Raw genomic sequence first — 15,932 nt, forward strand, 5'->3', positions numbered from 1 at the left:
TTGCAAGTGGTGTGGGTGAAAGGTGCTGTACAAGTGGAAGCTAGTTAGGAAGGCTCACTTCCCAACCAAGTCTAGCCGCGGAAAGGCGAAAACCTGCCAAGCTGCGCGTCCCTGACCCGCTGGCTGGTCCCTGTCGCACATTCTCGAGTGCACTGTTCACGCACTGGCCTCGACTTTCTTTTTGCTCTGAACACAGTGAGCGAGTTTTCTCCTGGCCTGTCCCCACGTCCTCGCTCTCAGCCAGCTCGTGGTTCTAAGCAGGCATCATCGCTGGGCTTGTGGGGGGCACTGATTGTGGGGGCTTGGCTGCGGGAGCTCCAAGCTGTTACTTCTAGCTAGATTGGGGCTCAGGCTTGGTTCTCACAGCTCATCCCAGGCTTGGCCAGCACAGCTGTCACCTTTTCCCTGCCCGGGTGGTGATGGGGGGTTGGCTCGAGTCTCGGCTCCAATCCCCCGACTCGGAGGAGGCTGCAGTAATTCATCTGAGCTGATCCCAGGGAGCGGAGGGCCAGAGGGTGGAATCCGCCCAGCGTCCTGCTCCAGTACTGCAGGGAGCTCTGGCTTAGCACTCGCGGGGACACGGGTCACATTCTGTGCGCGCGTTCGGAACACGCTGATCGCCCCCCCGCTGGCTGACAGGTCAGGAACATCTGCTGGGCGTTAGGAAGGGACCAGCCTCGGGAGAGTCCTGCCCATGCTCTTCTGGGGGGGAAGAGGCGTGAACTGGGGGGAGGAGTGAAATGTGGCCATGGGAGAGGAAGGAAAAAATGTGGAAAATAACAAACCTCGGGGAGGGGTCTTGTCCCTCAGTCACTTGGCTGCGTAGCGCCCCTCCCCCAGCATGCGCAGAAAGGGGCCCCCTGCTTGTGATGGCAGCCAAGGAAACCCCTCGTGTGAATCCTCTGCCCCAGGTCACTTTGGGCCAGACCGACCCAGGCCCCGTCCACCCTGGGCTCAGACCCGTTCCCCTCTGGAGAGGGGCATGGCCAGCGTCGCTCGGGCACAGCTGCCATCGAGCGGCCAGGGCCTCTGAGCTGCGCCAGGATCGCTTCTGCCACGCGCCTTCTGCCCTTTCCTCTTGGTGTGTGTTCCCTGCAGTTCCCACAAACACACACCACCTGGGAGCTCGGGAGCAAACGAGAGGCTGTGACACTAGCAGATGTAGGGGAAACGTGGGGCTTAACGAGACGCCTCTGGCCAGCTGATTTCCCCAAGCAGCTGCACGTCTGCTCGAGTCAGCACAGCCAGCGTTGACGTTAGCGTCCTTGGGAGAGCCCCTCCAAGCCGTGTGCTGCAGCCTCTGTGCTCTCCCGACCGGGGCCTGGCTTCAGGATTTAGTGCTGAGTGAACCCACCTGCCTCCCATTCCTTGCAAACCCCGGCAAAAGGATCAGCTTGTGTCTCAGCCCTGCCCTGCTGCTTTGCTAACCCCATTCTGCTGGCCATCCCCAGCCTGGGGTGCCCCCCGCTCTGCTCAGGGAGGGATGCAGGCAGCGTTCTCCCCTGGGCGCAAGGTGGGGCGATGCTGCCGTGAATCGGGGTGCGGGTCTCTTTCAGCCAGCCAGGCCCCCAGGAGTTTCGTGCAGGTCCAGTCCGTGGCTGGTCAGTGCAGGAGCAACGTCCAGCACAGCTGACTGCAGGGCAGGAATGTGGGGTAACTGCATTGTCCTGGGACAGGGGTGATCTCTCCCCCTGCTCCTCTCAAGGCTCCAAGTCTGCTTCTCCCTGAGCCCCATTCTGCTTGCAACTCTTTCAGTTCCCCGACGAGACCCTCCGGAGCGGGGAGCTGCTGAACATGATAGTCGCCGTCATAGACTCAGCCCAGGTAAGAGCAGGGGCTCGGCGCGGCGCGGAGGGGCAGCGGTTGTCGTCTCCTCTGTACCAGGAGCACGTGGGCCGAGCTCAGCATGGGTCTACAGAGAGGCAGGGCGGGACGTGCCATTCTCAGAGCCAGCTGCCATCTCCCAGGGAGCCTTTTGCACCCCTTCATTGTCGGGCGGGGCAGAGCCCTGGGCTGTGCAGCGGCCGTTCTAAATCCACGGGGCTGCCCCATTTCCCCGAGGGGCCGGGCCGCAGCGTGCAAGGTCGGTCTGTTAAATCCAAGCCACGGCCTTCAAGGGATTGCCAGGGCCTGGAGCTGCTGCAGGGAGGCGGGGGTGGGAGCGTGCAGAGGGATTTGGCTGGATGTGTTCTGAGCCCTGGTGAGCTGCAGCTGTGTGGGAACGGCAGGCGAGGGGGCGGGAGGAGAAGGCTGCCGCAGAGCTAAACCCTCCCCTGAGAGGGGAGCTGAGCGAAGGGGAGTCCCCCAAAGGGGCGAGATGTTGGAAGCCTCCCATAGATCCCGTGGGAGCCCTGGTAAATGTGGCACCCCAGCCAGCCCTTCCTAGCGCTGTGAGCGGCAGGCAGTGGGACCCCCGCTTGGCTGGCGAGTGCTGCGTGAGGAGGCGGCTCTCACCCCGCAGAACTGGGGCTCCGGCACACAAGCTTGTGCTGCAGACGCCAGGAGGTTTCTGCACCCGAGAGAGAGGTCGCCGGAGCCTTGGGTCAGGGTCCCCCCAACCGACCGGGCCCGTGATCTGCAGTGAGAGGCCCAGCTGCCGCTCCTTCCCCTCGCCGCCACCTGGATGTAGCCCAGGCAGCGTGGTCTGCATCCCTGCCACCTCCTGCTGCCACAGCCCTCCCAACACAGGCTGCAGCAGTACTCGGCCGGGAGACGGGACCCGACTCGAGTGACTGCGGCACTGGGGGGGCAGTGCTGCTGGGAGACCATCCCTCCAGGCAGCCCCAGGCCGGGGGAGCCCGTTATGCTTGGGTTTGGGCCCGGGCCGTGCTCGCCCCTGGCCAGAGCTGGCTTCCCCCGTCCTGATGTGGCAACGCAGAGAGCTGAGCCTAGCTTGGAGACTCTCTCCCAGCAGCAATACTCAGGAGTTGCCATGACATCAGTTCAGAGGAACCCAAAAATAGTCCGTGGGAGGAAGGTGGGGAGAGCCAGGCGCTGAATACTTCTGCTGTCTGGGTGCATCTGGAGCGCGATCGGCTGATAACCCTGGAACTTGCCCTAGTTATACATCAGCGGAGTTTTCAAAATGGCTCGGTAGATGCTTTCCCAGCTGCAGCAAGGCTGGCGCTTCGGCCAGGGAGTTTTGCTTGGCAGGCAGCTAGCTGGTATGAGGTATGGGAAAGGCTTGAGTCATGGTGCCCGACCCTCCTGTGGCTCGGCTCGGCTGGCTCCTGTCACTGCTCATGGGCTCCGTCGCTGTCTGCAAAGCACAGCCCAGGTTTCCAAGCACATGGCAGTCACATTTCCTCTCCCCTCCCTTGTCCGATTATTCCGTCCCTTCCTCTTATTCTTCCCTGCTTGCTTCGTCTGTTTCCCTGCAGTGCCTGGGCGGCTCAACCTGCCTGCTGCCCGCAAAGGCAGCCCTGGCAGGGCAGAGTCCTGGCCTCTCCCTCCCGGAACTCAGCACAGAGCAAAGGGATTTGTAACACGACAGACGGGGGGCGGGCGGTGCCTCTGACAGACGCGAGCGCAGCAAGGGGCAGGCTGGGAGAGACGGGTGCTCTTGGCTCTCCTAGGAGGCCCCAGGGCCATGGCTGCGACCAGCCGCAGGGGCCAGTGTCCCCTCACGAGCTGCAGCCCTTTGCCTTTGGAGAGCAGCTTCCCGGACCACTGTGCGGCCCCAAGCAATAGCGCGGGAGCCGGGGGCGGGGAGAAGGGGCTTCAGTAGCAACCGCATGAGGCGTAGGGAGAGACTCCAGGCTCTTGCCCCAGCGTGAGCGAGGGGGGGAGAGGAGCCGGGGCGTCGTGCTGGCAGCTCGCTGGGAGTGGAGCCACTTGCAGCCGGAGCGTGAGCCCTGTCAATGGCCAGGCTCTGCCCATCTGTGTTCCCCCGGGTCCCTGCTGCAGACGAAGGGCGGGGTCCGTGTGGCCCCTCGTGCTGGGCTGGAGGCCTCTGTCTGCGCCTAGCAGCAACCCAGCCCTTGCCAGCGGGAACGACGTGTGAGTGATTTCTGCCGTGCCCTGGGCTCCAGCCGTGGGTCTCATTCCCTCCCCCAGCCGCTGGTCCCCCTCACCCCAGTCCGGCCTGCTGGTATCTGCCCTGTTCTGTGCCGCAGGCGCTGCACCGCCTGGGCTTGAGGTGTGAACCCCTGGAGCTGCCTAGAACGGCTCTGATTTATGAGCCACCTGCGCTCGCCCGGATCCCTGTTTTCGCTGCGGGGGCCACTCGTGTGCCAGACGGGCCATGCTGGGGCTGCGGCTCCTCTGCCGCCTGGGCTCTCCAGGGCTCATCGCCTCCGTGCTCCGGGGCGAGCCCCGCCTGCTGCTGGCGGGAAATCCCAGCACTCAGGGGTTAACGTCATGCTGGCCTGGCCCCACCCCAGCTCCCGGCCTTCCTGCACTCACCCCGCTGTGCTCTGCTTTCCAGCTGCAGGAGCTGGTGTGTCACGTCATGATGGGGAACCTGGTGATGTTCCGAAAAGATTCGGTGCTCAACATCCTGAGTGAGTAGGATCCCCCTCGCCCGGGGGGAGGTGGGCGTGGCCATGTGGGGCTCAGGGGGGTGACATAGGGTGCCTGTATTTGGGAGGTGAACACGGATGCAGCTTAAACAGTCACCAGCAGCCGCTTGTCTCGTGCGGCAGACTCTGGCCTCCAGGTGGGCAGAACAGAGACCTCTTCTCCCAGCTGCGTTAGACGCTGGGCTGGCAAAGCCTCTCGCTGCCTTCCCACCCCCCCCAGGAGCTGAGCCAGCCTGGGGCTCCTCCCTATTGACATCGGCCTGGGCATCGTGAGTCCCCACACCGTCTCTCTCATGCCCAGCCCTGTGGTATCTGGGCACCGGGCAGCACCTTTTGGCCTCTTTCAGACTGGTGATGCTGGCCAGGGCTCGGACCGTGCTGGGGCAGTTCCCCTGGCATCTCCCTGCTCCCTAGGTAGCAGCCCCAGCAGTGCACGCCCTGAGGCTCTGCTCCCAGCCAGGCAGGGAAGGGTGCCCTGCGCACGGGCAGGTGGGGCTGTTGTTTCTCAAGCACCTGCCAGGAGGCGCCTGTAAATCGGCCGCCACTCAGCAGTGCGTAATGGAGATGTGGCTGGCCAGTGCCGTGCTCTCGGGGCCAAGGAGGGGCGGCTTTCTCCCTTGGCGCCGCCAGACCCTCGTGGGTGGCGCTGCTGCCGGCGTCCGGCGCTCCCTGCAGGTCGCTGGAATGACATGCTCCTGCTACTTGCAAAAGCCCCAGCCCTGGCAGCGCTGAGTCCCCTTCTCCACTGAGGGCCATGGGCAGGCAATGCTGGGAGCCCTCGTTGACCTGGACTAAAGCGATGGGGGTGTTCCCTGGGTGGGGGGAGGAAATATCCCCCACCTCTGCGCTGCAAAAGTCGTCCAGACTGTTATAACACTGCAGGTAACAAGGTGCTGGAAAAGAGACGCCCAGGTGTGGCCTGCCAATGCAGGAGCCTGGCAGCCTGGGGCAGCTCTCAGGGCGGGGACGGTGGCACCAGTTGCCTGGAGATTGGTGTTTCCTCCTCTGATCCATGTCGTCTTAGTGGCACTGCTTAAAGGATCACTGCCCCGAGCGGGCCTGTGGGATTAGTCGTTTGCTTGGATCTGAGCTGTGAGCAGTGCTGATGGGTTTAACCAGGCTTGAGGCAGAGTGCTGGGCGAGCCCCGAGGGACTCCGGAGACGCTGAGCAGCGCAGGGCAGGTGGTTAGTACCGGCTCGGCACTCCCTCCATCAAAGGCCTGGCCTGTGAGCAACGGGCACGGTTCAGTCTCTCTCTCCCTGCGATGGGCTGCCAGAGCCTTTCAGGGGAACGTCAGGGAGAACGGAGGGAAAGAAAACCCCTCCGCTAGTTCTGCCATCCCCACATGCGTGCTCAGCCGTGGGGTTTCTAGGGGGCGCAGCCTGTCCCCTCACAGGCCACAGTGCTCGGAGTGTCCTGGAACCGAGTCGCCCTGTTCGCAGCCGTCTGCCCCCCTGTGATGTTAGCAGCTGATAAGCTCATAGTGCCCGGCCGAGGCTTTCCATTGTGGTACGGTAGCAGCAGCTGTCAAAACTCCGTCAGGCTGACAGGTGGTGGGAGACGGTCGGAGGTGGCCCTGCATGTCGGGGCTGCTCCTGTGAAGCCAGGGGACTGGGATCTGGGGTCTCCCTGTGTTTGCTGTAGGACTCGTAGGCCAACAGGGACACTGTGCGTATCCACTCTGACCTGTGCACCGCACACGCCGGGGGACTGCCCCGACTGAACTCCTGGGCGCCCTGGAGCAGAGCGCTCAGAAAAACACCCCTCTGGATTTCAGATTGCCAGGGCTGGAGGATCGCCCCAGCTCGCAGCCAGCGGGCAGATCATTGCACGGCACAGGCCGGTCTCCTGGCTCCTCTGCGGCCTGCACCGTCACCGGGCCCTCAGGCGCTCGGCTGGGGGTGCTTGCAGAGCCCCAGTGCCCAGGCTGGGACGCTGAAGGGGTAAGCGGTACCCCCAGCAAGTGCCTGACGAGGAGTCTCTCCTGCCGCTCTGGTCCGTCTCGCTCCAGCCCTGGCACTGAGCGGAAGGCTCCGAGCAATACCCTGGGCCTTCGAGCCATTCCGAACTGCTCGAGGACCCGCACGCCGGCACCCGCGGTGAAAGCCGGCACAGAATGCTCAGGCTCTGCTTGGCTGCTGGCATCCTGGACCCCTCTGCCAGGGCGTGGCACAGACACCACCCACGCTCCCCCTGCAGCATGCAGCCCCCTCAGTCACATCTCTGCCCCCAACTTACGCTTGTCCTAGGCCCCCGCCTCCTGCGGGAGCCGTTCCCCCCTAACGAGCACTCTGCTTCCCCCTCTAGTTCAGAGCCTGGACTGGGAGACGTTTGAGCAGTACTGCACCTGGCAGCTCTTCCTGGCACACAACATCCCCCTGGAGACCATCATCCCCATCCTGCAGCACCTCAAGTACAAAGGTGAGCCGGCCGGCGGCTTGCGCCCCGCGTGTGACACTGACACTCACACCCACACACACACCCCACAATCCCGGGGGTCCAAGCCCTGCTGGGCCCGCTGCCCGGCACTGTGCGCGCGTATGCAGGGAGAGGAAGCGTGCGGCCCCCAGGAGCTCTGCACAAGACTCAGCTTTGCCCCGGGCCCAGAATTACACGCCTGGCGTCTGCTGCCGCTCCTGGCAGGGGCTGTGTGTTAGTGGTGGGGGCAGGGAGCGTGGACCAGGCTGCGTGGGCGGACGCCACGAGGGGCCCCGGGGGCGGGTGACAGGAACTGTGGCCATGTCTGTTCAGGTACCTGCAGCCAAGGGCTCTGAGCCCCTCAGCAGTCACTGGGGGTCCCAGCTGTCGGGAATAAACTAAGCCCCTTTGGTTTCCTTTGCAGAGCACCCAGAGGCACTGTCCTGTTTGCTGCTGCAGCTGAGGAGAGAGAAGTATGTATGCAGTGGGGGAGGGGTGGTACGAGCGTGCGGGGCCGGGGGCGGGGGGGTACTTTGCTGGCCCCTTGAACTGCAGCGGGCAGGGGTTCCCAAAGGAGAGCAGGCCAGAGCAGAGCAGCCTCTCCTGGCTAATGCTGGGCAGGGCCAGGCATTACGTGGCCCCGGGTGCAGCAGGCAGGGGACACCAGGGGGCCCTGCCCACGTGCAGTTTGCTGCAGGATCAAGGCCTGTGTGGAGGGCTGCTTGCTGGGACCGCATGCGTTGAGTCCTGCCCGTGGGGTTTCCCGTGTTCTGCTCTGGGAATTCCTGGCTGGGTCGGCGCCGGGTGGCAGCAGCAGCCATGGGCAGGGAATCGCAGCGAGCGCGCCCCTTTCCTTCGCGCCGGAACGACCCTTAAGAGAAGCGCTGGAGGGTTCCTCCAGCCTCCCCTGCCCCGGTGCGTTGGGTCCCTGAGCTGGGCTGGAGTAGCAGGCAGTGCCCGCTCCGTGGAGCCGCCGGGAGCACCGCTCCTCTCGTTCGTTAATCAGAGTGCGAGGAACGGCGGCGACAGATGGAACATTTAATTTCTCCAGCACACGGCGGCTCCACTCCCAACGCTCCAAGGAGCAGAGCGCCACCGAAGCGATCGCTCCCCTGCGGCTTGGCTCTAATCAATCCAGATTTGATCAGCGCAGGAGCTGCCGCCTTCTCACATCTTTAAGGTGGTCCTGAAAAATCCTGCTCTTCACGTGTTAAAAGTTCCAGTCACAGGCTTTGCAAGGCCAGGCGTGTCCTAGCCCTCGTGGGCAGTGAGTGAGGCTGCCATGTCTAGGGAGGGAGATGGGAGGACAGACCCTGTCCGTCCCTCCCTCCCTGAATTCCCCCCTTTGGCCGCTCAGAGCCGCACCGTCAGTCTGCTCTCTGCCTGCGGATTACAGAAACCCCCCTGGCTCTTCCCTAGCTCCTCAGCAGCCCCCAGGCTCCAAGCCCATTATCCTTCACAGCACCTCTGAGTGGATATTCTTCCCATTTGCAGAGGGGAAACTGAGGCCCGGAGACTTTGCCAGGGTTGTGTCGGCAGCACAGCTGGTACTTGAACCCTGGAGTCCTGGCTCCCAGGCCCTGACCCCTCTAAGCACCAAACACCTTCAGTTTGTGAGTGCTTGAGACCCCAGGCAGGAAGGATTAACGAGAGGGAGGCTTCCTGGGGCCAGCCTGTCTGCCCGGGGCAGGGGCGATTGCTGGCCACAGGGGAGTTCTGGTCAGTTTAGTTGGCATTGGGCTGAGGTACCGCCTCCCAGTATCCCGGCTAGCGCCAAGCGGGAGAGGGGTTACCTTCTGCCCTCAAAGCCTGAGCGAGGGCACAGCTGGGGTTGGGGGTCTGGCCCTTCCTTCCCGTCAGAGCCCCGCCTGCCTGGCTGATGTGCAGGGCCTGCTCCCGAGAGGCTCCCAGCAGGTCGTAGTGACCTCTCGGGAGAGCTGGAATAGCCAGGGTGCTGCAGGCTGGGCTTCACGGGGATCGGCCGGGCAATCAGCCCTGGAGGCTGATCCCAGGCCAAGCTGCAGGGCCGCTCTCCTGAAAGGTCCCTTGGGCTTTCCACCCCCGGCTCTCTCTCGTCGGGGATTTGATCCGACACTTGTCCCCAGTCTCCTCTGCGTGGGAAGGCAAACAGCCGTGCGCTTATCGCCGCTGCGTTAGGGGAGCTCAGAGCGCCTCCCGCCTTCAGTGAGCCCTGCTCAGATACGGCAGCTTAGGAAGGGGAATTAAAACCATATTTCATGTGCCATGAAAGCCCATCCAGCGCTCCACCCCCCGCCTTGGGCCCCGCATGCCACAGAGGAGGTGGAGGCAGCAGCAGCTTTATCTGGGGGCAGAGGCCCCCCCCCCGGGCTGCGTCCCCTCCCCCTTGCTCAGCAGTGATTGGCAATGTGAGTCTGGCCAGCCCGGGGGAAGCGTTATCACATTCCTCTCGCCTGCTTCTCAAGGGACGCCCCGTGGAGCCCGTGGGACCGACCCGACCCTAGTGCCAGCCCAGCTGCCCACTCCCTGCCCTTCGGTTCTGCGGCAGCTTGGCGGGTCAGGGAGACTCGGGCGGGACCGGGGAGAGGCGCTCTCCAAAGGGAAGGGGCGCCGAGGTTACCTGCGCTGTGCCCACAGAGGGGCTGGGGGTTAGGGGTTCCTGCCATGCTGTCATCACCTGAGCAGGGGCCAGCTGGGGGATGCAGCGGAGGTTGGAAGCTTGGCTTGGTTGGCATCCTGGCCTCCACCAGCCAGGACCCATCTCCTCCCTTCCTGTGTCACTGGGGCTGGCACCTACTTGGCACCAGACCTGCTGCCTGGTACGGCTCATCCTGCCCCCAGCGTCTCTTCTGGAGGGTTGAGGACAAGGCACGGCACAGCTAGGGCTGAGCACGTCTGGCACAGAGCAGGGGGCCTGGGGTCGGGGCCTGGCTCAGAGCTGACCCGCGGTGTGACCTAGCCAGTCACTTTGCCCCACGCCTCCGTCTGCCCATCTGTAAAATGGGGACAGTGGTAATTTCCTCCCTGCCAGGAGTGAGGGGCTGAATGACACCATCCTGTGAGAGGCCGTGTGGCTCACTCCCCAGCCTGGCCGGGCGCGGGCAGGTGGGCTCTGTTCTCAGCGGGGGGGCTGTGCCAATGTGCTGGATCAGAACGGCTCACTGGAAACTCCCTAACACCGGCTCGCTGGGGGACTCCTACCCAGGGGGTGCCCAGGCAGGTTTCACTGGGCAGGAGACGTCCGCTGAGCAAACCGCAGAACGGCACCGTCCCCTGTAGCAAATCTTGTCCCAAAACACTGTGCGGGCTTCATGCACCACCACTGCAAGGCAGCCACCTCTGGGGAGGAAGGAGGCAGCTGTGAGGTAATTACCTAGAGTTGAAATTTGCCAGGACTCTTACCAGAGAGCACTAGGATTCTTAGTGACTAACCTGAGTGGATGCCTCTGTCGCGGAGGGTGGGGGAGTCAGGGCCCTGCACTCCCAGCTTCCTGCGATTCACCGGGACTCTCAGCCAGCCAGTAACACAGAAGGTTTATTTAGACGACAGGAACACAGTCCCAAGCAGGGCTTGTAGGTACAGACAACAGGACCCCCTCTGTCAGGTCCATCTGGGGCCCCAGGGAGGCCACAGCCCCATTGGGAAGCCCAAGCCCCATCGGGGAACCCCTCTCCATTTCCAGCCAGCTTCAAACTGAAACCCCCTCCAGCCCCTCACTCAGCCTCCCCCGGCTCCTCCCCCAGCCTTTATCCAGGTTTCCGGGCAGTGGTGTTACCTGGCCATCAGCCCCCCTCTGGGTTCTCTGGTTACATGCTCAGGTATCTCCCTTCCCCAGTGCAGGCCGTCCCAACTCCCCTGCAACCTTCCCAGGTCGGTGCTCCCTACTCAGCACTCACAGAACTCAGCAAGAACGTTCCCACTTCGTCACACCTCCTCCAGAGCCACCCCACCAGCAGCCAGATGCTCCCCTTTGCTCCAGAAAAGAGCCACCCGAGGCAGCAGCAGCGCTGACGTTCTCCCAGGCCAGTGCTGGCCCAGCCCTGCTCAGCCTGAGCTCTGCTGGGCCGTTTCTGGCACCGGGCACCTCTCAGAGCCAGAGAGCCGCCCGTCGTCTGCCTCCCACACGGCACAGTAGTAGCCCAGCCTGGACACTGATCTCTGCCTGCTCTGCTCACCTCCCACGGCTGAGTGAAGAGCGATTTATTTCTATTCATTAATGCTGCACTTGGAGCTGGCTAATCTGATCCCGGCTCTAAATGGTATTAGCCCAGGCCCGCGGTGCCAGAATGCACAGGAGCGGCAGTGGGAGCATGTTGCAGCGAGGCCGACGCAGGCGGCTGGCGCAGGGACTCTGGGGAGGTGCCAGGCTGCTCCATGGGGGCTGGTCTCTTCCGTATCCCGGGAAAGGGCTGGGTGAGCTCCCTGCCACACAGCTTTGTATCTAATGCACCTGGTCCCCGCCCCGCTGGAGGTCCTGGAGCCAGAGCTGAGCGGGGCAGCCTCGTCACCGGTGAGCCCTGGGACCTCGGAGCCAGAGGGCCACGCCGCGGTTTCTGCCGAATCCTGTCTCTCTGGCTAGGGAACTAGCAATGGTGATGGGCAAGGGGGGCCGGCCGCCTGCCGCGTCTCACTCATGGCGGCAGAAGTGGGATTGGATGTGCTGAGGCTTTTCCGTCACCCCCCTTTCCCTTCCTGCCGCAGGCCCAGCGAGGAAATGGTGAAGATGGTGCTGAGCCGGCCCTGCCATCCGGACGACCAGTTCACCACCAGCATCCTGCGGCACTGGTGCATCAAACACGACGACCTGCTGGCGGAGCACATCAAATCCCTGCTGATCAAGAACAACAGCCTGCCGCGGAAACGCCAGAGGTGAGGCGTGGGGGGCCCCTCTTCTCCCGCAGCTCCCTCCTCAGGGAGCCTGTGGCCTGGGCAGGTGGCCACGGATGCTTGTTTTGGGTGAGGAGACGTCCCCCACGCGCCCTGCACGGAAAGTGGGGTAATCCTGGCAAGAGGCCACTCTCGGGGTTGAGGGGCCGGGGGCCCGGTGCTGCGCAGGGAGTGAACGCACCAGGCTGTTGCTGGACACCATGGTTCAGGTTGCCTAGTGCAGGCATGGGTGGAATGAGCTGGTTGATCTCGGTCCTTTGAGAATATTTGTTGTCACCAAAAACAACCACATGGTGGAGATTAGTTCTGTGCCTGAGCCTGGACTGTCCGGGGGCGCTGCAGGTCAGGGCTGAGGTGCACAGGTGGGTTGGGAGTGTCGGGGCTTGTTGAGGGGTCCAGGACTGGTGCTGGGGGGGCAAGTGTCACAGAGTGTGGGGGAGTCAAGGCCCTGCACCCCCGGCTTCCTGCGATTCACCTGTTACTGGCTGGCTGCGTGTCCTGAAGGTTTATTTAGACGACAGGAACACAGTCCAAGACCGGTCTTGGTGGTACAGACAACAGGACCCCCTTTAGTTAGGTCCATCTGGGGCCCCAGGGAGGCCACAGCCCCCTTGGTCGGGGCACCCCTCCCTCTTTCCAGCCAGCTCCAAACTGAAAACTCACTCTGCCTCCCCCGGCTCCTCCCCCAGCCTTTGTCCTTTGTCCAGTGTCCCGGGCAGAGGTGTCACCTGGCCTCCAACCCCCCTCCTGGGGTCTCAGGTACCTCCCCTCCCCAGTGCAGGCCGTCCCAACCCCCCTGCAACCTTCCCAGGTCAGTGCTCCCCACTCAGCATTCACAGAACTCAGCACAGCAGGAACATTGCCACTTCCTCCCAGCATGTCAGGGCTGAGGGGCTGGGCTGGGCTCTGCAATCCGGTGAAATGCTCCAACCCATGCAAGTGAGGATGGGACGAGGCTCGTCTGCGTTGGCAGCAGCCTGCACTGGCCCACACTCCCCGCAGAACGACACAGGCGCCGGGCCCTGCAGCTGCCTCTCCCGTGCCCCGTGTCTCAGCACGCGCTGGGCTTGCCAGCAGTATGTGCTGAGCCGGGCTGGTGTTTCCTCTGCTGCGTTGGCTCCCCCAGGGCGGCCGAAGGGGCCGTGGCGCATGCGTGTGTAACTGACACGTCACCGCCGTGGCCTGCAGCCCCACTGAGCTGGGCCCGGGGTGGGGACCCAGGACCCCCAGCCTGGCCTTTCCCATGCGGGCAGAGGCCCAGCTGCCTGGCAAAGAGCTCTGGGGATTCCTGTCCCCCAAGCCCAGCGCTGGAGAAAGGGCCTGGCTAACAGAGATGCTGCAGGCTGGCAGCACCCATGGGAGCTCTGTCTCCCTGTCTCAGGCAGGCTGAGAGCAGGCGCTTGGCCCGGGGCCTGAGAACCATGAAACCCGGCTCGCAGAAAGCCCCCAATGGCCAGCTGGGCCAGGGCAACGGGGAAACAGCCCTTGTCCAGTCCCGCTCCCCGGAGCCGACCCCCCTGGCCAGCCCCTGGCAGGCGGCTTGGGGGTGTCTCTGTTGGGGGACAACAGTGCCCTCCGCTGTCCTCCCAGGGCTCTGCGGGTGCTGCTCTGCCTGGAGCACAAGGGACATCTAGTGTCCTGAAGCGGCACTGGACCGGCTCCGCTCCCTGCAGTGCGGGGCATGGTCCCTGGGCTGGTGCTGGCGGCCCGGCTCTGGGGGGGCCTAGCGGCGCGGCCGGGGCCCGGCTCTGGGGGGGCCTGGCGGTGCGGCCGGGGCCCGGCTCTGGGGGGGCGGGGGCCCGGCTCGGGGGGGGCCGGGGCCCGGCTCTGGGGGGGCCGGGCGGCGCGGCTCGGGGGGGGCCGGGCGGCGCGGCCGGGGCCTGACTCTGGGGGGCCTGGCGGCCCGGCTCTGGGGGGGCCTGGCGGCGCAGCCGGGGCCTGGCTCTGGGGGGGTCGGGCGGCGCGGCCGGGGCCCGGCTCTCGGGGGGGATCGGGCGGCGCGGCTCTGGGGGGTCTGGCGGCGCGGCCGGGGCCCGGCTCTGGGGGGGGCCTGGCGGCGCGGCCGGGGCCCGGCTCTGGGGGGATCGGACGGCGCGGCCGGGGCTCGACTCTGGGGGGGCCGGGACCCGGCTCTGAGGGGGCCTGGCGGCGCGGCCAGGGCCTGGCTCTGGGGGGGTCGGGCGGCGCGGCCGGGGCCCGGCTCTCGGGGGGGAGCGGGCGGCGCGGCTCTGGGGGGTCTGGTGGTGCGGCCGGGGCCCGGCTCTGGGGGGGTCTGGTGGTGCGGCCGGGGCCCGGCTCTGGGGGGGGCCTGGCGGTGCGGCCGGGGCCCGGCTCTGGGGGGATCGGGCGGCGCGGCCGGGGCTCGGCTCTGGGGGCCGGGTCAGGGCCGGAGCCCGACTCTGGGGGGCCTGGCGGCGGGGCTGGGGCCCGGCTCTGGGGGGGCCTGGCGGCGCGGCCGGGGCCCGGCTCTGGGGGGATCTGGCTTCAGGGCCGGGACCCGGCTCTGGGGGGGCCTGGCGGCGCAGCTCTGGGGGGGCCTGGCGGCGCAGCTCTGGGGGGATCGGGCGGCGCGGCCGGCGCTCGGCTCTGGGGGGGCCGGGACCCGGCTCTGAGGGGGTCTGGCGGCGCGGCCGGGGCCCGACTCTGGGGGGATCGGGCGGCGCGGCCGGGGCTCGGCTCTGAGGGGGTCTGGCTTCAGGGCCGGGGCCCGACTCGGGAGGGCCTGGCGGCGCAGCTCTGGGGGGGCCTGGCGGCGCAGCTCTGGGGGGATCGGGCGGCGCGGCCGGGGCTCGGCTCTGAGGGGGTCTGGCAGCAGGGCCGGGGCCCGACTCGGGAGGGCCTGGCGGCGGGGCCGAGGCCCGGCTCTGAGGGGCCTGGCGGCAGGGCCAGGGCGCGGTGTTTGTGCTGCGGGGGCAGGAGATACAAGCTCCCAGTTCTCCCCTCGTTTGAGCCTTGTTCAGGGTCTAGCGCAGAGGCTCCAGGCCGCCCGCTCAGGGACCTGTTGAGCTAGGGGCTGTACGGCTATGAAAAGACAGGGCCCCCCCCTCCATTCCCTCCCCCCGAGGAGCGGTTCCTGTGGAAATCTCCAGCTCCATCCGCTCGGTTCCATTTCCCCTCGTTAATTAGCAGCATTTGATAGGTGAACACCAGGGCTCTCTTCATTTTTTCCGGGCCCAATAAGTCGGCCGTTCTAATCCCAGCTAACAAGCTCTGCGGCTGATGCCCGGCGCACTGGCCCTGCGAGGACACCGCGTTCCCCGCAGCCTGGCTCTGAGCACAGGGGCGCTGCTGCCGCGCCAGGCGCAGGATTGGTTCCATGCTTGCTGGGTGGAGTGGCCTCTGGGGCTGCATGAGGTTTGGGATCAGAAGAGCCTCCAGGCACCCCAGCTTCACAGGCCAAGCCCTGGGCTTGATGTCATGCCAGGTACTGAGCCCGCCTCCCCCCCTGCCTTGGGGCTTCTGCAGCGCCCTGGGATCTGAGCTGCCAGGGAGCAGCCTGGCGTCCCCCAAGAGGGTGGGGTGGGGGCGCTACGCCTGCCCCCGGGGGCTTGCTCTGCCATGGCCTGTCCTCCCCAGCAGAGCCAGCTTCCTGGCAATGGAGGGGCCCCCAAGGCAGAGGGGGGATCCCCACGGCGCTCTGGGAGAGTGGGTGGCTCCGGGGCCGCCCAGGGACTAACTGCCTCCCTTGCCCTGTCCTCAGCTTGCGCAGCTCAAGTAGCAAACTGGCCCAGCTGACACTAGAGCAGATCCTGGAGCACCTGGACAACCTCCGGCTCAACCTGACCAATACCAAACAGAACTGTACGTGGGCCGTGCCCGGCGGGAGGGGGGCTCCGACGGGGCTGGGGGAGGTTGGCAGCATGGTCGCTCCTGGGTGCCTGGGATGGGGCGTGGCCGTCAGGGTCCAGGGGCCCTGTTGTTCTCCGTGCTGTACAAACACGTTGCTGGGGTGATGGGCAGGGGTGCTGCGGGGTCTCCTTTCTTAGCCCCATGGCTGGAGGGGCACTGCCCTCCCCTTCTTCCGCCATGGAATCGCTGGCCCCAGCCTGGCTCGGGTCAGCAGAGACTGGGAGGGGCCCAGCAGTCCACAGGCTCTGGCCTCTGGTGCTGCCTCCTTCACCTGGCC

General features: G+C 65.5%; 1 protein-coding gene across 1 annotated transcript in view; it reads left to right on the forward strand.

The window, feature by feature from the left end:
* Positions 1 to 15,932, forward strand: part of INTS3 (integrator complex subunit 3) — a 65,191-nt gene that overhangs the window by 46,923 nt on the left and 2,336 nt on the right. Inside the window, exons 22-27 of the mRNA XM_044992025.1 lie at positions 1,756 to 1,824; positions 4,427 to 4,502; positions 6,829 to 6,942; positions 7,364 to 7,412; positions 11,621 to 11,788; positions 15,507 to 15,607. Coding sequence (XP_044847960.1) covers positions 1,756 to 1,824; positions 4,427 to 4,502; positions 6,829 to 6,942; positions 7,364 to 7,412; positions 11,621 to 11,788; positions 15,507 to 15,607 — 577 coding nt within the window. The remainder of the gene's footprint in view (positions 1 to 1,755; positions 1,825 to 4,426; positions 4,503 to 6,828; positions 6,943 to 7,363; positions 7,413 to 11,620; positions 11,789 to 15,506; positions 15,608 to 15,932) is intronic.

This window comes from Mauremys mutica, chromosome 17 (assembly GCF_020497125.1).
Source record: "Mauremys mutica isolate MM-2020 ecotype Southern chromosome 17, ASM2049712v1, whole genome shotgun sequence".
Taxonomy (NCBI): Eukaryota; Metazoa; Chordata; order Testudines; family Geoemydidae; genus Mauremys; species Mauremys mutica.